The sequence below is a fragment of the Pagrus pagrus genome (genome assembly GCF_965226575.1).
Source record: "Pagrus pagrus genome assembly, chromosome: 18".
NCBI classification, from domain to species: Eukaryota; Metazoa; Chordata; class Actinopteri; order Spariformes; family Sparidae; genus Pagrus; species Pagrus pagrus.
The window spans coordinates 9932795-9956929 of record NC_140202.1 but is presented as its reverse complement, the minus strand read 5'-3'; the positions used below and the strand labels follow the sequence as shown (position 1 = coordinate 9956929).

General features: G+C 46.1%; 1 protein-coding gene across 2 annotated transcripts in view; it reads right to left on the bottom strand.

Moving 5' to 3' along the window:
• The window catches only part of runx3 (RUNX family transcription factor 3), a 30237-nt gene extending 6892 nt beyond the window's left edge, over positions 1 to 23345 (bottom strand). The window contains exons 1-5 of one of the 2 annotated variants that reach the window (XM_084381346.1): positions 22209 to 23345; positions 21328 to 21484; positions 19895 to 19999; positions 6737 to 6883; positions 811 to 885 (exon numbers count right to left, since the gene is read on the bottom strand). In XM_084381346.1, coding sequence (XP_084237472.1) covers positions 811 to 885; positions 6737 to 6883; positions 19895 to 19999; positions 21328 to 21484; positions 22209 to 22466 — 742 coding nt within the window. In that variant the 5' untranslated portion in view covers positions 22467 to 23345. The remainder of the gene's footprint in view (positions 1 to 810; positions 886 to 6736; positions 6884 to 19894; positions 20000 to 21327; positions 21485 to 22208) is intronic. The other variant, XM_084381347.1, reaches the window with a different exon arrangement.
• Between the last annotated feature and the right edge of the window lie 790 nt (positions 23346 to 24135).

Genomic DNA, 24135 nt, shown 5'->3' with positions numbered 1-24135 from the left:
CACACCGTCATGACTGTCTTGCACAAGCAGTAACATATGTAAATCTGTAATCTTAATGCTCTGCTTCAGGCACTGTGTTATATCTGCATTGTAGAAAAAGAGAAAAGTCTTTTATTCTTTCCTCTGTGTGTGTGTGTGTGTGTGTGTGTGTGTGTGTGTGTGTGTGTGTGTGTGTCATCATCTCAGTGTGAGTGGATGACTCAGCATGTCTGGTGTGGTGTGGTGGTTTCTGGGTAGGGGACGAACAGGAGACTGAGGGGGCTGTTAGAGCACAAGCAGCAAAAATCTAAATCGCCAAGAAACAAATGAAAGGAAGAGAGAGTGGGAGGGAAGGAGGCAAGCAGGGTGGTGGCGTCCGAGGAATGTTTGGGGTGTTGTAGGGCCCTACGGGCAAAACGAAGCAGACTCCAAGATTGTCACAACGCATGGCACACCCTGTGTTGTGCCCGCCTTTTACCGCTTCTCATCTTTGGTATTGTTTGTTTCGATTACAAAGAAAGAGTCTACTAATTAAAATGTGTTTTGAGATCATTTTCAAGGTGTAGATTTGAAAGGTGTAAACTATCTGGCAGGCTGAAGTGCCTCAATTATCTCCTCTGTATTTTCCAAGTCTGTTTGCTCACATAGTAATTAAGGCTTTTGCTTACTGGTGACTTCACCCCTGATGCTGATGGTTGATTGGCCCACGCATTATGATTATGTCCCAGCAACTACCAAACACCCTTGACAACAATTTTCTCATTAACAGAGATATGCATGTAGATGCATTTTCCCCAAATTCACATCAAGACAAGCATTTCAGTGTCTCACCTGGCCATGGTCTCAGGTCCTCCTCCACCTTGCATGTCTTCAGAGCGGGGGTGTCCATTTGCTCTTGCCACAGGGCTGTTGTAACACACAATATGAACAATGGGTTAACATGAGAATTATTATAAATAAGTCAGTAGAGGAAATGTGCTTGCGCAGGAATGTAAAACTTTAATGGTAAGCAGAGAAATGTGTGAGTTGTATATGTGTACAGGGCAAGAAAGTCAATGCGTGAGGGTTGAAATCTAGAGCCATGACCCTGAAAACTTTTCATGACAGACTTGTCAAAAATTGCCTTGACATATGGCAGTTTGGAGATGTGTCTTCCTGTCACAGGTTGGCCTCTGCTGACTGAGCAGCGAAGACTGGGAAGAGGGAGGGGTGGTTTTCTCACCAGAGTGAGAGCAGGCTTGGAAAAACATGCTTGATGGGTGCACGGAGATATTTTTGGGTCTTTTCAGGCGAGACTTCGGAGGGCCAGCGGAGACCTGCGAAGTAGCAGGACACTCGCTAGCCTGTCAGGAAGCGAAGGAGGGTCGAGGACCTGCTGGCCCAACGCGTGGGACCCTGCTTCACACTCAACGGCCACACCGCAGGAGGGGTGACACAAACGGGGGCTGTTTGCTCTCGGTCTGAGAAGGTGCAGTTGTTACAAGACAACTTGCACGGAGCTCTGTGGACGTGGGCAGCCTCAGCACACTGGTTGTCCAGAAGTCTTGAACACTGAACAGTGTTACATTTTTTATTACTTTTTTATCGAACATTCCTAAATATTTTCATCATCAAGACAGAAACCTGCATATTGTATAACGTTTTGTTCCTCATGGTGTTCTACTTTTAATGGCAGCAGCAGTCAGACATGTGGTATCACTATGACTCTGCACACACGCTGTTGAGATACCGCAATATAGTAAACTCCTCACCTCCCGTAGTGGCAATTAGGACTTAGGCGGATGCCAGGACCAGAGGGGAGGGGGCTGTGTGGTACCTATAGCCACACTGGGCTCAGCATGTGTAAGATCTGTGCTTCCCCTGGAGCTCCTCCACTTCCTTTGCAAAGGCCCAGATCAGCACTCAGTCACCGAGAGGTCCTGCACTATGCCTCACAATGGCAAATTCTTACGCATAAATGGCCTTATTCAGAAAGGCTTCCAAGCAGCTGGTGCGATTCGCTCAAGAAAATAAACATTTCCTTCAAATATTTTGATTGGCCAGCAGACAACGTCAATACCAGAGGCACAGATTACCCCTGTTAATAAGAGGACCAACCCCCTGGACGCAGCTGAGGAGTAGGAGAGGCGGGGGCTGCGACGGGAAGAAGTGGCGACTGCGTCACTAATAAAGAGCACTGGGGTGGTGCCAGTGTAGTTTTGGGGAGGACACAAATAAACACATGCGCTGCTTTTGAAGTGCATGTGTAGATGAAAGGGGTTGCTGAGAAGACTTCTGAGCCAAAATGGCATCCATCCTCGTGACTCCGGATCCAGCAACGCCTCTGAGACATGTAATGCGCCTGCCGTAATGAAGCGTGTCATTGAGACACAGTGAATGCCGGTCCTTGTGCTGGCTTCCTGTTTCGCTTAGGCCTTAGGCGTCGCAACGGGGAGAGAATGTGAGAGAGCAAGCAAGAGAGAAAGAAAGACGCCAGCGAGGGAAGGAGAGAGAAAGAGAGCGTGTTAGAGAGGGGAGGAACACGGCCTTGGCTCAGCTATGTGGGACATTTGATATGTCTTTTGAGCCCTCACTTATAACGTGAGCAAAAACAAACACATGGCCTGAAAAATCCTATGTTCTCTTTGAGAGCTCATCGTCCTCCCACCCTCGCCCTCTCCCCAGACTCAATAGAGACTGTTCATGGCACACATGTAGTTTCTGTAATTGCTGAAATGTAAAACTCAGCCCGACTCTGATGTGAAATTATAACTTACACAAACAGTTGAGTCTGGTGAAAAAGAACTTGCTCTCACTTCTCTTTTTCCTTTTTTTTTCACCAAGGACGTGGCTTCAAAAGATTCTTTTTTTTTTTTGTTAAAGAACAAAAACATTTTCAGTTTGAATTATTCATCTCAGGGTCACAAAAAGAGAGTAACCACAAGTGAAGCTTTCAGGCACCATAACAAATAAACTCGGTGGTGGCCATTGACATATTATGTAAATAGTGAAGTGCATAAGTAAAACAGAGTGTCTAAAGGACTGGTCCAAATTCCTGCTCGTTTTGGTTGTATTGGCCTCAGAGGGCCAGCTTCCTGCTTGGGTTTGGCAGAAATCAGCATGAAACCTAACTAGCGTGACGGCTATACTCAAAAGTCCACACCGCAGCTACCTGACGGTGCTAATTTCCTGTCCCGCTCTTGCTTCTAATTGGCTGATCATGTCATTCTGGATGTGTGAATTAGTGTGAGCCTCTCAGCCGCGGCGGTAGCAGAGTGCCGCCTCGAACCTGGGGGGTCGGCCAGCTTGTTTATGTGGAGTAAACAGTGTGGTCGCTGTGGACAAGGCGGGAGGGGCATAGCTGCGTCGGGCTCCATCAAACAGGACTTTCTCAAGCTAGGTCCGGTCCAGAGGCCACAGCCTGAACATACTGAACAAGAGGGCCAAAGCACAGCTGCAGCAGATGTGTGCCAGTTGTGCAGGAGGAAGTAGCAACATTTGTGTCACTGATAGAAAATCTTTCTTATTTTGAATTAGAATTTGCAGCATGAACGCTGAGTATGTTTAAAAAAGAAGAGTGTAATATATTATGTCTCCAAGATCCTACTGACATTTTTAATGACATCAACACATGGATCAGACATTCAGACAAGCACACACACTTGCACAGACACACACACACACACACACACTGTTGGGCCCTCATCAAAGCGCTGAGCACTTGACTTGATGGCGGAACGTTATGCTAGTATCTGATATTCATCTTCAGAGAGGAACACACAGGTGTTGGAACAAATAACATGTTAAATGATACCACCTCAAAAGTGCCAGGACTTTTTTTTGTTGGATGATTAAATTGCTGCTGAATGCCTTTTTTTCCTCCCCCCTCTCTCGCTGTTAAAACACATTTAAGTTAAAAGAGCCGCTTTCGTCTCGGCCGTCTGTCAGAGGCCGTGCCAGGGGCTTGTTCAGTTTTGTCTGCATTTAAAATGGAACAAGGTAAAACTGGAATCTGTTTTCTACCTTGCTCTTCGAGGAAAATCGAATTTTCTATCGTCTGTTTGCTTTTCTTACGAGTGGAGAGACCCGTGCGTGTTATAAATGCAATGGCATGGATAGGCGTTTGAGAGGGATCGACATGTTGTATCAGAGGAAGAAAAAAAAAAAAACTGCCACCCAGAGACACACACAGTATAGTATACACATGTACCTCCCTTGAGGTTTTAAAAAAACAGAATAACAATTTAGTACTAGATTGTCTGAGTGTCAGATTTGCCCGACTGCACTGGTGGAACCACGCATTCTCAACCACACACACACACACACACACACACACACACACACACACTCTCCCTCCCCCCCTCCCTCCGCCCTCGCTGAGAATCATTCCACATGTCTAGCAGGCTTACCTGTGGCCACAGAAGAACAAAAACAAGCAGCGAATGCAGCGTCTGCCAGCGAGCAGGAGTCCTGTCACTGCATGCACTGTAATGAGCTCTTAATTACCCTGTCTGTCTGGGGCACTAACAGAGAACTTGCAACACAAGCACAGAATTGTGTATGTGTGTGTTTTTGTATTCTCAATGTGCCTATGGTGCAATCTGCTGTGTGTGTGTGTGTGTGTGTGAGAATGATTTAAGAATCCAGGGTAGCATTGAGCAGATGTCTGGAGACGCGTCCTGTTGACAAGAAAACCGAGACAGTATTTCATAGCTCAGACAACAAAATGAAGCAAGGAGGCTTTAGGAGGAGATGACACTGTATTTTCTTATTTAGTCGTCTTCAAGGGGAAAACGCGAGGTTCCAGCCGCCGGGATAATGGAAAACATCTTTTGTAACAGTGAGACGGGAATCCATTTAATTATAACGTGTTGATGGGCGATCTATCACCCGGCAACTCTCAAACGAACAGGCCCCGGGATTTAAAGTATCTGCAAAATACAACAGAGTCTGGCAGGGCTGCCAAAAGCAGAGACGTGTGTGCTGTTGATATGTAAACACCTCCCTGTGTCTCTGAATGGGATTTATTACAACAAGTCTATTTTTGTTTGAGCTTTGCTTGTAATGCTGTACTGTTGTTGTCTGTGCATGATTCCCTACACATAACAGGAGCGCGACATACATTTCCAGTCTGCCGCTCAGACGCTCCAACAGATAGACAAGGAGGGAGGGAGAAGGGCTCTGTTATTTAATTATTTTACCACTCTTGCCCTGCGGTGTGCCGTCATGACGCTAATACCACAGATTAAGGTGTGTGGTTTTTACAACCCTTCCCCTCGTCTGCCTCACACACACACACACACACACACACACTTTTTAAAGAGGGCCTACACTCACTGGCAGCTGCAATGTGAAGCTCAAGGCCTTTAACTGTGTCTGATAGCTCCAACTGCTGTTAATGTGTTGTGTCTGCTCACATTGTATGTACTGTACATGTGTGTGTTGCAACATCGCAGCTCTTTGAAGCCTGACAGGCCTCTGACACTCTAATTCCTGCCCTAATCCTGCGCAGGGCAGACGAGAGCAGAGCAAAGAGTGGTTCTTCGCCTGCTGTCTGGACCAAGTCTATACACCTCTCCCTGCCGACCGGGAGCCCCCCCTCGTATTCGAGTCTGCCCTCAGAAACTTAAAGCTCCCAGTATAAGCTTAGCTGCAGGGGGCTTTTTATTGGCAGACAACCTGCAGAGCTCACGCCAACCTCTAAGTCGTCAGAAAATTATCATCACACTGGCCGTATTGTGTTGAAGCTTCACAGCGTTTATTTTCAGCTTGATGTTTCTAAAATGGCTGACATGTTTTCTCCTGGGTACAGCCTGTGCGAGGGAACAAAATCAATATCAACAGTAAGTAACGACATGTGTTCTCCGCAGTCAGCTGTTATATAGGCCCATACTGGTGACTCAGTGCTGGCTAAGAGGAGCACAAGGCCAAACACCAGTGCATGGCTGATAGAGGTCCACCCACAGCTCCCAAACAAGCCCTCCTGTACACAGCAGCGTGCTGATACAAAGATAATGAGGTTCATTAGCTAGCATGAGAACCGAGGAGTGTCTGTGTGTGTGTGTGTGTGCGCGCGTGTGTGTGTGTGTTTAGTCTGCATGCGTCCAGACATGGCATCCTGTTAAAGAGGCTCTGACATATGACGGAGAGTGAACACTCATCCTCATTCTGACCATCACCCACGCAGCTGTCCGCATGAAACAACCCCTCCCCTCCATCGCACCACCTCAGTCTGACTCTCACCCCCCCACCCCCCCGGCCCCTGCACATTCGACCAGTCTGAGTGTGACGTGATTGCCAAGGTAGCGGGCGGCTGCTACATTCCTGAGGCTGTAGTGTGCAGAGGCCAGCTTCAGCACCCAGGCCAAGCTTGGTTGGCAGCGCCCACCATGCCACCTGGCCACAGACTCAACCCTGCGCACTGTGGGGCCCGGACCCACCAACGCAGGGCATCCGGGGACAGAGCTGACACGAGCTTCCACTCGGACGGCCAACACATATAAGAGCTCCCAGATCAGTGGAAGAGAAGTCGCAAGCCCCCTGTGGAGGAAACGCACATGAAGTGCTCTTGGCGTAGTTTAATGCCGGGCGAACAGGATGTACTGTGTTGATGTATCGCAGGTTTGTATTACAGATTACTTACCCTTTGGCCTAATAAAATTGAAAAAGGTTGTTTTATTAAAGGAGTTATTTACTCCTAAGTAATGGCCGTTATTGTGATCTGATTTTAGCGCAGTGCTGGTGATTTTGGTTGCCTGTGGTTATCAGTGGTCCTCACCTTGTGTGGTACTGAGGTGGGATTGGTGGATGGGGCGAGGATTATTGTTCACCGGGCCTATTCGCATACTCCGCTGGTAGCGCTCGATCTCTGACAGCCTGTCCGAGAACTGCATCTTCTGCGGGTCTTCTAACTTCACTCTGTGCCCTGAAACAGTGACAGAAAGAGGACGGGTAAGAGAGGAATCAAGGACTTGCCAGTTTACCACCTACACAACCAGGAAAATGGCACTTGATGTTTCCAGAGTTGTACAAAAATAGCAAAAACAATAACAAGAGTCCTGTTGGAAAACCTTTCCTACTCCCCGATTTTTTTAATGGCGCTGGGCACACTGACATGCCCTGGCAAAGATCTTCTTTTTGCCTGTTTAACTGTAATAAGTGTAAAATTGACTTGGACTGTGAAGGTCATTGTACTTCACACACACTCACACAGGATGAAATTATATAAGGCGGGGGAAAGAGAGACACCGTCACAGTGTTTTTCAGCTTCCAAATACAAAAATATTTTTTGAATGTTAGCAGACCTTGAAATACATTGGCTAGACACTAAGTGTTACCCAAGCTGCACCTGCTGCCGCGTCATCCACAGATAAGACTGATAACAGTAGTGGTTGGAAATGATTACTTGAGGAATGCTGCTCTCCCTGAACCGAAAGTCTAAGAAATAAAACTATGACCTGTTAGATTAGAAAAGTCTACGAGCTGATTAAGTTATCTTTGCTTGCCTTGCTTTAAAAACGAGAAATAGTGAGTAGATCTGCCCCCAATAACCAACCCACTCACAAAAACACACACACACACACACACACACACACACAGGTCTGACTAACAGCACTTAGTCAGAAGGAAACACCCAGACAGGGCTACCAGACCGTGTAGTCATCGGTTTTGAACGTAACGGATAAAAAAGGACAGAAAGAGAAAGAAAGAAAGAGAACTTTTTTAGATCTGAGTGTGAGTGCATATGTGTGTGTGGGCGGGGGGGTGAGAATAAACTAAGTGAAGTGTATCTGCTGCATCTCTTTTATCCAGACCCGGAAAACTAACCAACACACTTAGCGCCCCTATCACTTTGATGTCCCGTTCAGGGAGATGGTCAGAGAAAAAAAAAAAGCCTCTGATCATGCCTTTAATGTAGACACACACGTGCGCAGACATGTACAAATACACATGTTCACATACACACGCGCGCGCTCTACATGCGAACACACCTTAAATGTCAGACGTGAGTGCGGATGAGGGCTATGCCTCTAATGGGAGGAAGAGATTTTAATGTAACTATCAATGCACCAAAACTGTGTGTGAACCGGCATGTATACATTCTGTGGTTTTCTCCCTGGCATCTCTACAGAGTAGCCTAATGTGAAGTAATGGCTGGATTTGAATATTTTATCACTATATAAAGGGGGCAAGGCAGACGGACCAATATGGATTTTGCCCGTCCTTTCTCTCCACTGACCCATGGGCAATATATCTTCCCTCGGAGGCTGACCCATGGGTAAAGTTTCCTCTCGTTTACCGCTCTGTCCATTTGTTTGTGCCCACCGCCTCCCCTCCACCCTCTCTTTACGAACTATACAGAAATATCTAACATTGACGGCCCCCAACACACATGCATGCAGAGGCAGAAAGGCGCAGATTGATGCACAGACATGATGCCTGAACGCAGACAGGCACTGAAATCAAGATCCGCGCTGTCCGTGCTGTACTTTCTTTTTACTCACACCCGCTGATCAGCAGTTACGTTGCACTTTACGTGTGTGAGAAAGAGAAAGACTCAGTCATGACTAATCTGTCTGAGCAGAGACAGCAGTCCTGTTGCTGCTCTCCAGCTGTTTGTTTTCCAGAGCATTAGGACGTTGGACGCCAAAGGAAAGGAACAGTGTGTGTTTGTGTGTGTGTGTGTGTGTGTGTGTGTGTGTGTGTGTGTGTGATTCCACCCACCGGCCCACCAGTTTGCTCCGTGCCGTTACTCAGAAACATATCCACACACTCACTCTCTGATATCGCTTTTATTCACACTCACACTCTTTAAACTGCGATGGAAGGAATGAAGGCCTACGTTCTCACTCTATCCTCCTCTCTCTCACTCACACTCACACACACACACACACACACACACACAACGCCAGGTTCGGGCTCCATCACCCACATAGACACTGTGGCTACTGTCTGTTCCAGGCCAGAGCAGGGGCGGCCAGGGGAAGCAGCCCTCCAAATATAGCCGCTATATGTGTCCTTGTGTAGTTATTAAGAGATTTACACCACCTCAAACGGCTGAGGTCAGGGAAATGATACATCCCGTCGCTCTCCGGTTGGAAAAAAAGACAGACGAGCAGGGGGAAAAAAATGATAATTGGTCAGTTTTTCTGTGGCCAATGGTGGTCTAGGTTGAATTGGCCGGCTCTTTAGGGATGAAAGTGATCATTCAGCCGCCCACAAACACACGCTTCTTGAGCCGAGCTGCGGATCCCTTGGCCCGGTTCCAGTTGGCAGGGACACGCCGCGTTTGGCGACACACTGTTTGGAGCTTCCAGTAGGGGCTTTAGTGGGCTGTGAGAGGGTGACTTTTTGGGAGAGCTTCATTAAAACGAGGCCTGGAGCTTATTAACCCCGGGGCCTACAGTTGCTGTTAACACCACTAATCAACGGGGAGGCAGCCCAAAACTTTCTTTTGCCTTCTCTGCCTTTGTCTCTTGGATACTTAAAATAAGCAAATCAGGAGGGCAGCACACGCAGACATACTTCCTGTCATCCTTTTTAAGACAGATTGTTTGGACTGTAACGACTTAGGAAGCAAACTTTTTTGCTTCCAATTTGCATCTATGTGTATTTTCCAAGATTATTTTTCCTTTTTCCTCATAAAACATGAGGTTTAAAAAAATGAATTATGTAAAATCCCTCCTTTAAACCGATAACTTCTGGAAGAAAACAACATCACTCACTGCAGAAAAGTTTTAAAAACTCTCTGCTAGAACACACTAGAGACTCGACCTGTATCTTCCAGTTAAACCTTGTTTTAATGCGCTCTCTTTGGCCAGTTGACCCGGCCTGTAGCCACAGTGTGTCTGCTCCGACCGCCAACATTTGACTTCTACTCTACAGTGCCGGGGGCCAGAGGGGTGCCGGCACTCCACACCGGCCCCATTTCAGAGGGGTTTCTGTGGTCGGATGAATATTTAATGTGTCAGGGTGCACTTAGGAGAGAATGCCGTTGTTTTTCTCTCTATGATATCATAACCACAAGATAGAGCTGGGAGATGGGGGCCAATGCACACATGAGGCCTAAACAGCAGCGCTCAATACGCACCCAGATCCGAAATGGATGCTAAGGGCTGTAGATTTACTAGCCTCCTCTCAGAGTGGTGGTTGAATCATCTGAAAGCATTATGGAAGTCTATGAAGAACAAATAAAATGCATGATATAAAATGTCTGGTATTAACGATGTACTGAAAGACGATGGCTTTGTTTTGAAGACATGGGTGTGCCGCTCTCAGGCTTGCTTTGTTTTGTGCATGCATGTATGTGTGTGTGTGTGTGTGTGTGTGTCTTTTTATTTCCTGATAGCTGCAGAATAACCTGAGATATTGCCTTGCTCTTTTGCCCTCGTGCTATAAAGCCGTGGAGACAGGTTCAAGCTTCAAGCGATGTGAAAAGTGTGAAGTTACTTCTCATGGGGTTGCACCCGATGCTCTAAGAACAGCAAACGCCTCCGAGTTTTGCCCAGCCTTGCCTCCACAAAGCCTATATCTGCTCAACACAGAGACAGTGTTTGCTCAGTGAGGTGACAGCCAGGCCTTAAACACCGACACCACAGCTGAATGATCACCCAATATGACCTGTTTCCTTCCTTCACCCCCCACTTTTTCTCTTTTTCACTTCTCCTCTCTTTCGCTCTGTATGTCTGTCCCTGTCTCCATTGAAAGAAAGAAACATATGTTCCCGTCCAAAAGGGGACACATTAAACACAAGCTCTTTTTCAAGGGCTGGGCGCTTTTCAGAGGCAAAGTGAAACTCTATCTGGACGGCAAAGGGCAATACGTGCTTTGGCCCCGGCCCAAGTCTGCACTGAATATATTTGAAGTGTAAATATTTGTATTCGACGTATAAATGGACTTGATAGGCCCCTGATAACAGGCTAGAATTGATTTGGAGCGCAGGTATCACACTAAAAACTATGTCTGGACTGTAAAGTCTATGTAAGTATGCTATAGGATTACACAAAAATGTAAGAAGCTTGTGTGATTCTCGTATGCACATTACTGTGATTCCATCTTATAACAGAGGTTTTTTGTGTCGATGACGCTGATGATGTTCAAATGGATAGTAACACAACTTAAAATAGATCTAGCTTTGCTCTTTGTTTAGGTAAGCTCGTGCTTCGTGATTATACATAGTGAAAGTCGAGTGTGAGAAAGACACAAGAGCAGCATCCTTATCCAACTTTTGAACCCTGCAGTGAGATGTGGGGCGACAGTTGAACACATGTCGCAGCGAGGCCTACTTGCCTGCGAGCAAACTTCCGTTTGCCCTCAGCAGACACTGGGGACGTTTCAACATCTGTTGAGCAAAGCCTTGTACACCTGTCTTCCTCTTCCTCCTCTCTAGCAGACCTGAACCCCCATACGTTTTCGTCCCCACCCTGCTTCTTTCCACTGCTCTTTCTTATACTTCCCTTTTAGTTCTATTACCGGCATCACAACGCAGCTCATAAAGCATCTCTGCGGCGGTGCTACTTGGCACTGTGTTCGCCAAGGCCACCAATCACACCGTTAGGTATTGACAGTGGGGACAAATCAAAGATCTTGTTTTGAGGCTGACCCCGAAGGATGTGGGTTTTACCCTTGGCTGGTGATTGTGGCTGTCTCGTCTGGGCCTAAATGAGTCGACGCTAGCTGCACGCAGACATTACACTGCTTTAGATTAATTTACATAACACTCTTGTAACAGTTTCAGATTGAATACATTAAGTTGTATAACTCTAACATTACCATGGATTGAATGCACAGACTGTTTATTTCTTGGGAGATAATCTAAGTGTGAGTTGAAGTCTCAAGTCGAGTTGAAGTCACAAACATGACGGGCGTAAAATCCAGTGGGGAGGGGGGCTTTGCGAATTTCATCTAAGCTCTGAGGAAGAGGTCAGCAAAAGTTTTGGCACGCTTATATATGTGTAGTTCACCCTATCTGACCACAGCTGAGGGGATCGTCTGGTCCCTCAGGCAGATGCTTGAGCGTCTCTCTGGGGACATAAGCGGTGTGAAAATCCCCCTCGCAGGCCTGAAAACAAGCTGCTCACAGCGGAAGTTGCTACATGAGACTGTTTGAGCAAAGAGCGCAGCCTTCCTTTTCTGATAAGGGGATAAAGCTGTTTGCGTGTGTCTGTGTGTGTGTGTGTGTGGAACAGAAGCAGTACCACACAAGGACAGCCCTACAGCGAGGCAGGTTGAGGCAGGCTGATCGAGTGGAGGGGTAACAAAATAAGGCCCAATGCACCCGGATTCTCCAACAATACAACAAGGCCCATAGCAGGCTGAGAGCAATCATCCCTCTTTTGTCCCACCATTCCATACTTTGTGTGTGTGTTTGTGTGTGTGTGTGTAACTGTCTTTTACACTGGAGTTGAGGCGTGTTGGGGTTGATATGAGCAGGGCTGTTTTTCAGCCCTTTTTGGCTGCCTGCCTGCAAACTTTGTAGATTTCCCAGTGCTGCTGCCGCTGCCCTGGCCTTGCCGAGCACAGAAGGCCTATTTGGCTCCGGTGACAGATCATATTAAAGCAATAAGCTGCTTTGAGTGTGTTATTTTAGCTCTAATGGTGAATGGGGTTGTTGTGCGTGCCTGTGTGTGTGTGTATGTGGTAGTCAGGTTGTTCTGAGCAGCGAGGTGCTGGGGGAAAGGTGGGGGCCTTGTGAGGCTGTGGGAAAGGAAAGCAAGCCGCCGCTGTCACATACATCAATGCAACGCCAGCAGATGTGTCAAACGGCTTCGCGTTCACACCTCCGTGCATACTGGGTCACACACAAAGATGTGCAACAAGTGTGCATTTGCCCCTAAACATGCACAGTTCCACAGAATGACAATTCATATTCCAGGTGGGTCAGTAAATGTGTGAAATGTCATATGTGTGAATTTTCCACTGTGTAGGCATGCACACATTTCACTTTCAGTCCTGTCTCTTTATTTATCATGTCAGTGGACTGCTGCAGTAGGTTGACCTCTCCTTTTCTGAGATGTTTTCAGCCTATTTTGACGAGCCAGAGGATTACAACCTTCTCCGCTCTTGGAAGCGAAAGAAAGATCTTGCTACACCTATTATTTGCTCACTGTTCCTAACCATCAAGACCCAGAAGAAATAAATATCCAACAAAACCGCAGGTCGGCGGTACACAGCGTCTTTTCCAGTAACCAGCAGGTGCCTTCTTCCCACAACCTGCCCCCCCCACTCCACCCCCGCCACCAACTGCCCCAACACACAGAAAACGGTTTATTGTCATAATGCAGCGGGGGAGAAAATATTCCTCCACTCATGGGCCATTTATTTTTCTAAATGCAGAACGGAACTTTTATTGAATTATAGCTGAAAGGTTGTAATGGCTCCCGCCCGTATGGGTCAGTGTAAATAAGGAAGAGTGAGCACACACAGAGGGCATTTTACTTCCCCTCATAGGTAGGTAAACAGGAAAGACGCTTGGCCGGTGAGTCTAGAAGGGAGTGTGTAGGGAGAGTAGGTGGAGAGGGGTTGGCTGAGCTTGTCAGCAATTCTGAGAAAACGTCCTCTAGTTGCATCATCAAAGAGAATTAAAAGCGCTGTCTGGGGCCTCTGTAAATAATTCGGTAGTTGCTAGTGCGTCCTGCTGCTCTATCTGGCGTCAGCAAATATGGGGTGGAAATTTTGTCTGAGTGGAAAACGAAAGGGCATCTCGTCCCGAGGCCATTGTGTTTGTCTCCAGCAGTCATCAACTGGCCCAAGGAGGAGACGTCGCGCTGTTTGAAAATGTTAGACAATGTTCTTCTTTTTTCCTGTTTCCAGCACAAACTCAGGCATTGACGCTGCTGCAGCACGTTGAAGAGCAAACAGAGGCAGTGAGGAAAGAAGAAAAGTGCCAGTAATAGACTAAGAGGTACATTTTCTTTGTTTACATCTCAGTTTAGTTGAGGTATTTAAACTAATTAGCTCCGCTTTCACAGGAAAGCCTAAGTACAAAAGCCTAAGTAGGATTACCAGCAGCTGTGTGTGCATTTGTGTGTGTGTGTGTGTGTGTGTGTGTGTGTGTGTGTGTGTGTGCGTGCGCGTGTGTATGGGTGTGTGTTTGTGCGTGCAGCCCTCAAAGGGAGTTGGCCTTAAAGCTTCTAGATGTGGTTAAGGTGGCAACAGTGGTCAAAGAGCTTCCATCTCAGTCCTTTATTTACTCTCCCACAACAACATTTGATTATATTACAGATGCTTTCATGTCTGTCCCATCACGCTTTAATGGCTCTGACAACCTCGTCCACATCTAACTTTAAAACTCATGAAAATGTCTCACAGAATAATTAATAATTGAGCGTGATTGGCTGTCTCCAGTGCGCAGACATCTTGCATGACTGCTGTAGGAAACTGTCCTCATGACATGCGCCACCCATCACAAGCCTCAGAATGTTTTGTCCCGACACACAAGTCCCTCTCTGAAATCAGTCCAAAACCTATTCAGTATGCACTGCTGCATTCCAGTGGATTTATCAGTTGGCCAATATTTGCTCTACTTCTAATCACTGAGGCCAAGTATGACGCGTCTTGAGTGACCCCAGGGGAGAGGAACACCACAGTCGACGGCAGCCAGTCGCTACAGACGCCACAGCGTGTCGTTTTCTTAGGAAGTCATGAAATCTTGTCTTTATCTGCTCCCATCTGTCTGTCAGTAGTATTAAACCAGAATATCTTCTCTACCAAATCATAAATTGGGTAGTCATGAGTTGTGTGTGTGTGTGTGTGTGTGTGTGTGTGTGTGTGTGTGTGTGTGTGTGTGTGTGTGTGTGTGTGTGTGTGTGTGTGTGTGTCTCTAGGTTATACATATGGGAGTCACAGTGAGCTATTAGAAGTCAGGAAAGCACCCAGCATCAGACATGCCACTGTTTTTTCCCCTCCCCTGGCACTGATACACCTGTAGGCCTTTCTTTCAAAGACACCCCATCTCCATTTTCAGACATCAAAGTTGCCTTTGAGAGAGCAATTCGCAGCGAGGGCGAGCCTTTCATGTGATTTGTGGAGCATGGGCGTGGCCCGTTGGGGGGCCGACTTAAAAAGATGGACGCACCTGGCAGGTGTATGAGGCGAGCACAAGCAAACGCAGCAACGCACATGCTCATCTCTTTGTTGACTTTACAGAGAGACTGCAATATCACAGGAAAAATAACACAGCAAATGTCATTGTTTGTCTATTTGCATACTTTGAACAGTCTGTGTGCCAAATGCAAATACAATCAACCCGCCAACTCCAACACGCACCCCCCCCCTTCACCCCAGCCGCCCCAGCTCTGCCGCCCCCACGCCCGCCATTCTCCTCCTGGAGTTGTGTGATGAACACACCCAGCCGAGTAAACAGAGGCAACAAAACACGACAGCACTTGTGTGATTTCGATGGATGCGTGGGCCCTTGGGTGGGAAGGTGTGTGAGCTCTATCTGAACGTATGCAGGTATTGCATGTACACTGGGTAATTGTGTCAGTGGTTAGGGTGTATTCATGCCTATCGTTTCCCCCTCATACAAATTGCCACTTTGACCTCACTGAGGCAACAGGCTTCCACGTCTTCAACATTCAGCAAACAACTGTCCCTGTACTGTCTCCCTGTAACTTAGACCTCTGGCTGGGAACAGAAAGGGCCAAAAAGACTGTTAGAAGAATAAATAAATAAATATCTACCAGGAAATAACCACATGCTGATTTGGCTGGACACTTTGAATTAATTCTACCTGGGTTAAAAAATGGTGCTACATGATTATTCAGTCAGATTCAGCTGTAAATTTTGTTATCATTATTTTCATTTATGAAAATCTAATCTGATTATTTTCAGGGTTAAAGGAGCTCTATGCAGTTTCGGAGAAGAAATTCAAACTCAATTTTGAATTTTGATATTTACAATATTAACGAGGTAATAATACACACTCAGAAATATTTATTTTTTCCATAACTGGATAAACAAGCTGTTCTCAGTGGAAAATAAGGTCCCAACAACTCTGTTAGAAGCTAGAAAGTTGGCAGGGTCTGCCAAATTTAAACAAAGTAAAATAGTATGAAATTGTGTTGTCCTTTAAGGTCAGTTTGTTTACTCATTTTATTCAGTCATGAAAACAAACAGAGTTTGCTTATTTAGTTTGTTTAGACAAAAACAAATCATTCAGTTTCTCTTCTGATTAAAATATCTTCCCCAAAACTACAAGCTGCATCTTTAATCAACTAATGGTTTAGTCTATTAATGTAAAAAAGAAGAGAAAAAGAAAAATGCTCATCAAATTGCTTCTTTGGTTCAACTAACAGTCCAAAACCCCAAAGCAGAAAATACTAACATTTAAGAAACTGAAACTAGCAAATGCTTGACATTTTTGCTTGAAAATTGACTTAACCGATTATCAAAATAGTTGGCAATTAATTAAGAGTCAAAGCTCTTGTGACTTCAGCATCAAACACACAGGCCTTTGAGTGCTGATTTTCACACACAGATAACAGCTTTAAATATCTCCTCAGATTTCACAATTTTTTTTTTTTCCTTCAATCTTGAAATCAGTCATGCATGAAACTTTAGTCACTCGTTCTCAAATTTTTTTATGCTGCACTTGGATCTTTTCCACGCGTCTGTAATTGATATGTTTTCTTTCTAAAGATTCACAAACTTAAAAAAAAGGAAACGCTCTCGAGCTAATCATTTTTTTTCAGCCCTTAAAAAAGACACACACCGATGACAATTATTTCTGAGTTTCACAAGCTCAAATACTTCCGGCCCTTTTTTTAATCTCTCTGACCCGGCTGACCTGTGCTGAGTTCATCTTTTCTTCCTGGGGACTGATTCATTTCAGGTCGAGAGATACAGAAATACAAACGGCCCCTCCCCTGTGGGTAAATAAGTAGCGTCTGATGTCATATATAAGTGAGGCGGTGAGAAGGACACCAAAAATATAGTTGTGGTATTAACTGGTGAGAATAACCCTGCAGGGTGCATTAGGTGATGCAGAGGCATCTGGTAGCTGCGACAGAAAGGGAGGGTCTCCACACTTAGGTCATCTGCTTTCCTTTTTGTGCATTTCTTCTTTTTAAGCTCTGCACGCTCTCTCTTGTTGTTGTTAAAGCAGCTTCTCAGACAGAAGTGCAGGCAGACGTTTCTTCTGCAACAGTTGTGTTTCCAGTTTGGCCTCAGCAGAAGTTTGATAATATAGTATGACGGATAGATTGGGGGAGGGGAGGGGGGGGGGGTTGATGACGAACGCCGGATGCGTGATGAGGAAATCGGCAGCAAAGGAGACAAAAATACTGAGCTGAACGTTTAGCCTACTGTCTGTTCGGGGACAGAGTGCTGCCTGTGTGTGTTTGTGCGTATGCGGGCATGTCAAGAAAAACGAGCGTACGCATTTGTGCCCGTGTGTCTATACACTTACTGATCATGTGTGTTCAGAAGGCATGGCGTTTCTTTGTTACATTGCCGCAGGCGAGGCACCGCTGCAGTCCTGTCTGTCAGGTTCTCCCAACTATATCAGCAAACATTAATAAAAACCTCCTCCCCGCCTGTGCCAACTCCTGCTGCGGCTCGGCTGCCAGCCATGCAAATGCAGGCCCTGCGCAAACAGCCTGTAAAGCCATGTGCAGGCCGGCCCTGCAGCCTGCCAGCCCTGCGGACAGGTGAGCGCGGCGCGGCCAAGTCTGGCTTCGGGCTGTCCGCACTCTATGAATGATAAAGCTGAAATGTACGAGCAACACGGCGCGGCATTGATAAAAAAGTAGGATGAAAGCAGCGTTGGAATATATAACCGTCTGCGAGGATGAGATTTGTAATGAAAATGTGCTGTTAGTTTTATGTGTTGGCAAAAGCGCCTCTCTGCCTCGGCGCTAAACGCTGTACAGCCGATATAATGTGGTGCCTTGTGGTTAAAGAAGAATCTCATTATTTTTATGGCCCTAATAATGTCTGAATGGTTGTGTGTGTTCCTGTGCTTTGACTGTGCCGGAGCATTACTGATATTATACAACCAGAATGTGCTTTTTGTTCAACTATGAGAGGTCTTTTATCTCATCCAGCCACTGATTTCTATTTTGAGTCGTTCAATACACCAAACTCATCTCAGCCTCAGATATGACAATATATAAGACCGATAGGCTGTATATAATGACCAACAACAACAATATAAATGTGCTGCATGTCTTTTCTATTAACTGTGATCAGCTGTCTGAATTTCCTGGTCTGTTTTCACTGGATGTTTTCATATTTCAGATCAGCTCTATTTCAGCCATCTCAAACATTTGCACAAATCAAGCGATCTCTGGTTCCAGGGTGGGTTGAGCCGAAGGAGGTTCTGGTTAGTCAACATTGAAATCATATTCAGATTTTTTTTTTTTTTTTTATCAGCCTTTGCAGAAGTGTATTTTCTGTCGTTCTGTGAATTCCCTCTCAGCGCCGGGTAACAGAGTTTAACAGAGCTCTAAATTCCCCTCGCCCTATATTAAACAGTGTCACTTTATAGCACCCAGCGCCGGTGTAAAAGTAGCACGGCCACTCTGACGCCTCAGCCGGAGCCCTGACATGTTGACAGACAGACAGGAGACGGCCTTAATGTACACAGTTATTTCAAGCCGAGACGCTCACAGATGCCCATGAGAATGCATTTATGCAGACGCACAAGTTAAGCTTTTTTTTCTTTTAACTGAAGACAATCAAATCCCCCCCCCACCCACACACACACACACACACACACACACACGCACACAGTGCTTATTATTATCTAGTCCCTCCCTCCTTTGCAGTCTCTTTAATGCCTCTGCAAATAGTGTTCAGCCTGGCAGGTGGGGGTTATGATGCCCCCTCTCTGTGTGCCCCCTCATGTGGCACTTGCTACCACTCTCTCTTGCCTGCTGTTCTCTGTTTTGACTGGGCTAAATCCACCCTGTCCCCTTCGCGGACATGAACACAAGCCACAGCTATCCACCGTCAAAAACACGATCCCTCCAAAGGTACATCATGAAATCCTACCCATCTCGTCTATCCTACCTTGAGCTCACAGAAAAATTCATACATGCGTACACCAGCCCTCGCCCCCTGACTCATCCGAGTAACTCTACTCGCCCCCATCCCTCACAGCAGCAGCATTAAACCACATGAGGATGTAGCTGTGGCTGAACGGCGGCGCTAACAGCTTTAGCGCGCCGGGGCCTCCCTGCCAGGGCTAACAGCGGCCGGAGTCTGCCCTGTGTTAAATCAACGAGGCACTTATGTGGTCGGTCAGGTACGGGCCCTTCTGACCAGCGCTGGGGAAGGTAGGGGTGAGGGGTGGGTGAGGAGGAGGAAGGGGAGGGAGGGAGGGAGGTCGACTGAGCTGAGCCACCTGCGGCTTGGAGACTCACTCAGCTCCTCTTAGTGGTCTTGGGTTATGCCTTAATATGCTTTACAGTTTCCTCTGACTGGGCCGTTCCCTGTGCCCCTGCTGCACACACACACACACACACACACACACACACACACACTCCAACCTGCTACTATACTTGTGAGGACAATGCACTGCCCTACATTCATTCTCCGGAGGCTTACCATAACCGCTGCATGCCTAACCCCAACCTCAGCCTAGTCTTAATTCTAATCTTAACCCCAAAACCGAGTCCTAACCCCAAAATAATTCTAGTGGAAGCCAAGTTTTTTGCACATGAGGTCGTGTGAACAGATTTATACCTGTACCCACACACTACTAGATATGCTCGGTGTTAGGCTATCATATACCATCCGCATATGAGTCATGCAGTTGTTTTAGCATGTAGAGATACTGACACCCACCGCTTTCACAACCAGAAGTAGCTGCTTCTGACTGGGTGGCACTGCAACATTCACACCGCAATGCACTAACAACAATACTGAGAGTGTGTGGTTGTGTGTTTGTGCGTGTGTGTGTGTGCGTGGGTGTGTGCGTGCGTGTACTCACTGCGCGGTTCTCGGGGTCCGTCCACTGTGACTTTGATGGCGCGGTGGTAGGTGGCGACCTGCGGCGGTCCGGTGAACACCGTGATGGTCAGAGTGAAGCTCTTTCCTGCAGCACAGAAACATGTCGGTGAGGTTTATGGAAGGATGTCATTTTAATATTTTATACACGACCCCCGTTTGCAACAATACCTCGTTTGTTCAACTTCAAATCATCAAAAAAAATCATCATGAAGAAGAAAAAAAAAAAAAAAAAAACAGGCCGAGACCACCTCTTTTGATGGCCTGACCGCGGGTATGATTTAAATTATTGAGGGAATGTCTTCCAGATTGTCCGAAAGCGCTTACAGCGATGGTTTATTGTTCAACAAGGCAGGATCTTGCTCCCATGTGCCGCGTGCGGCGGGGTCCGGTGCTCGTCCCCGCCTCCGAGAAAGGCATCTCTTGTTAAAAAGAGACTGCGTGGGAGGAAAAAGGAAGAATTCTCTGCTGGGTAATTGACCACAGAAATGAAAGGTATTAGACTACTTTTTAATTTGGAGATGAGACGCATTTCCCCATTCATTGGTGACAGATTTTTTTTTTATTTTTTTTTATCATGAAAAGGAAATATTAAAGGCCGACAGGAGGCCGGAAAAGGTTCTGAGAAGGATGAGAGATTTTTTGAAAACAATTATTTTTTTCCTCAACGGGCCTCTGCATTGACATCCAGGCCAGTTCGTGTGAGATTTTTTTGCTTTATTATAACAGCAATTAAACACAACACCCATAATACTATGCATCAACCTATAAGCTTCTAGGTGGCGGGGGTTGTTTGACTAATTGCCTCGGGACCTGAATCGCGAGGTGGTTTATTCATCCACTCCTCAGACTGAGACACCACGTGGATAATTATGTGTATTCCCTCGGATTAAGAAAATTACAGTCACACATCGCAACTGCTCACCGTGACGCAGGCCAGATGTTTCGGATGACACCCGCGGACGTCAGTTGGCAGTGTGGGCACCCGTTGTACCCACACCTAAATGTTTCCAGATCTGCTCTTTCTTTCTTTCTCTTTTCCTTTTTTCTTTGTAATGGACAACAGGCCGAAGTTGAGAGAAAAATATTTTTTTAAAAGCTGAATTTGAATGGGTCAGCGTTTCCTTCATGTGCGCCTGTGCAACATATTTTGTGACCTAGACGTTTAATAATTGTTCACATTCACTAAAAATAATAACATGCTGTCAGTTGTCAGTCGTTATTCTACTTAGAGGCAGGAATATGATCCATTATTTTATTATGAGCGCGTTTCCAAACGGTGCTGCAAATGTCATCACAAGCAGCCTTCTCTCACTGTGTGTGTGCAGGCCTCTCTCTCTGTGTGTGTGTGTGTGTGTGTGTGTGTGTGTGTGTGAGAGAGAGAGAGAGAGAGAGAGAGTGAGGATTTCAACTCACCGCGTCCGCTCCTGCCCACGAAGCGCAGGTCGTTGAAGCGGGCCACCTGGTTCTTCATCACGGCCGAGGCGTTCCTCAGCTCGGCCGAGTAGTTCTCGTCGTTCCCGGCCATCACGGTGACCAGAGTCCCGTCGGGGACATCACCGAGAGCCACAACCTGCACGCACAGGAGGACAGGAGGAAAGAAACGGTCACTCTGGGTCACCAAACCAAAATGTACACACTGCCGCGCGTAAAACCGCATCCGGATCCCATAATAATGAGCAGGAACATCTCCACAAATTCAGCACCACGTCAACGATAAATCAACACATAAATTGCAAAGCTGTGAGATTTCATTAGGTAGAATAGACACTGACGCTGACATTTTAATATAACATGTATTTAACTATTACCAGCGATATTACTGTTATTTAGCCACGATGCAGGGCTTACTATTGACACAAGCCGCAAATATTTAAAAAGAATTAAAAGCATTTATAATGCCGACGAGTATAATAATAAAAACTTTGGGTTCACATCTATTTGTTCAGACTTCTTTTAATTTCCGACCTCTTATCTGTGATCATTCCTGGCCCAGTGTAGGATGTTTTTATTCTGGATGGTTCCGTTTAAAGCCAATAAAAGCACAGCCTATCTATACTTATAATAATTTAATATCCTGCAAAAATGAATTATACAGAAATAGAAAAGCACAACATGCAGGACTCACTCATATTTCTAGATAAATGTAATTAAATTGCCCCGTTAAAATCTCTCCGCGCTCTCTTAAATTAGTTTTTAAAGTCTTTTCTCATGCATTCCCCGCAGTTATAAAAACCACAGTGTGCGTCATTAAAATAAAACTATAATAAATGATAATTAGAAGCCATGCGTCTTGCCTTGAAAGCCACGGGGAGCGTCTTGTTGCACCTCCAGTGAGATGGCAGGACGGAGCAGAGGAAGTTGGGACTGTCGGTCCGAACCAGCTCGCCGGCGTGGTCCGCCAGGACGTCCACCACATTCCTGGTGTCCGGTCTCGTCCTGAGGGGCCCCGGGGTGGCCATGGCCCCGTTGCTGTCTCCAATCTTGCTGCAGGGGAAGGACGTGGAGGGCGGCGTGAACCGTCTGGTGGTGGGCGGCTCTACGGGAATATGCATCACAACAGCTTGGGTCAGTGCCACCTGACTGGGTCGTATCAGAAAAGTGGGACTCTTTGGGAGAAAAACGGTTTGATTTCAGTCTCTGTTTTTTCCCTCCAGACGCGGCTGGTCTCAGGAGTCCACCGTGTGAGCGCAGAGGATGGAGGCGAGTGCGCGCTACGTGTGAGTGAAAAAAAAAAAAAGCCTCACTACCTTAATAGAAACAATAAAGTCTGATGACTGTGCTAGATCAGCTGCACAGGATGTGTCAGCCTGAGGAACATCAGGGTTTCTTTGTTTTCACTAGCTTCAGCAAAAAAAAAAAAAAAAAGCACAACGTCTCTCACAGCGCTGAACTTGTGTTATATCGGCGCTCTTATCTGTCGCACGCTTGATGGACAGTTTCACCCGACTGCACACGATATATCAACACCACAAACTATCTGAGCCCTCAGTCTAGAATCTCAAATCAATGAATGGATTCCCTAAATAATCTATCGCCGATGTGCGACAGTCTGTTGGCAGGAATCAGGTAATCCAGCCGTGATGCGCAAAATTAGACAATCCAGCTGAATGACTTTTTCGGATTAAACTTTTTTTTTTCTTCAAAAAATAAAGTCGACTAAAGAGCCAAACGCTTCGGATCTCACCAGACTCCGCTGAGAAAAGCCGTCAAACTAAACGTATCTGAAGTCAAACTGAAGCTGAGGCACATCAGTCCCTTTTTCTTGCGTAAAAGTTCTTCCAACTTTATCCTCGTCGGATCTCCCCACACACAAAAACAAGAGCAACAACGACACTCTGGTGTGAGATGAAGCGCCCCGTCGCTCCCGTGGAGTCTCCTTTAAAGTTATCCTCGTAGCGCAGGAGTTACAGGGCGCGAGAAGGAGCCGCGAGGCTGAAAGGAGTGCAGAGTGCCGCGATATTATTTTACCCGAGTCATTTTAGTGTTTAGTGGTTGGGAGTGTGGAGATGATTTCCACCAATGAATCTGCTGGGTTGGGCTTTCACCAGACCAATCAAACTCTCCGCTGCTCCTTCTTCAGCCGCCGTGCTGTTGTTACACACGAGCTGAATTATTGATACATATCTGTGCTCTTGCGTGCCTGCGTGTGTTATTATACGGCATATAGACACATGTTAACACGATGCAGGGAGGCAGTAAGAATTTTTTTTTTTTGGGTGAAGAAGGGACACGTGGTTTGTACAGAATTGCGTGAAAATGAGTTATTTGGAGATCTGGTGATTTTAAATGATAGCCAGCGACTTAAAGCACAGTTTAAATCAGATACAGGATCTCTATGTGTCTTAGATATCTAATTTAAGGGATTTAAATATATTTCATAAGAGCTGATTCTGTGTTGTTATGAATTATTAGTCTGACAGGGAGCCAGTTTAATTCATTAAATGGTGAATAACATGTAAAAAGTGGACCTTTATCTCGTCACACTGGTGCGTCAAAGCGTCTCCACCGACCTATTTCTACTGCAGTTAATTTATCTAAGAAAGGATTTATAATGCAGAGACATGTGGCTTTACTCTCATTTATTCATTATGAAAAGCTATTATGTCTGGCGGCTTCACACCTTCTCCCTCCGGTAAATAACATCTTCATAAAGTGAAATTATGGGTGTAGGACAGATCCGTATCATTTTAATTGACTAAGCTTAATTTATTAGAGAATTAA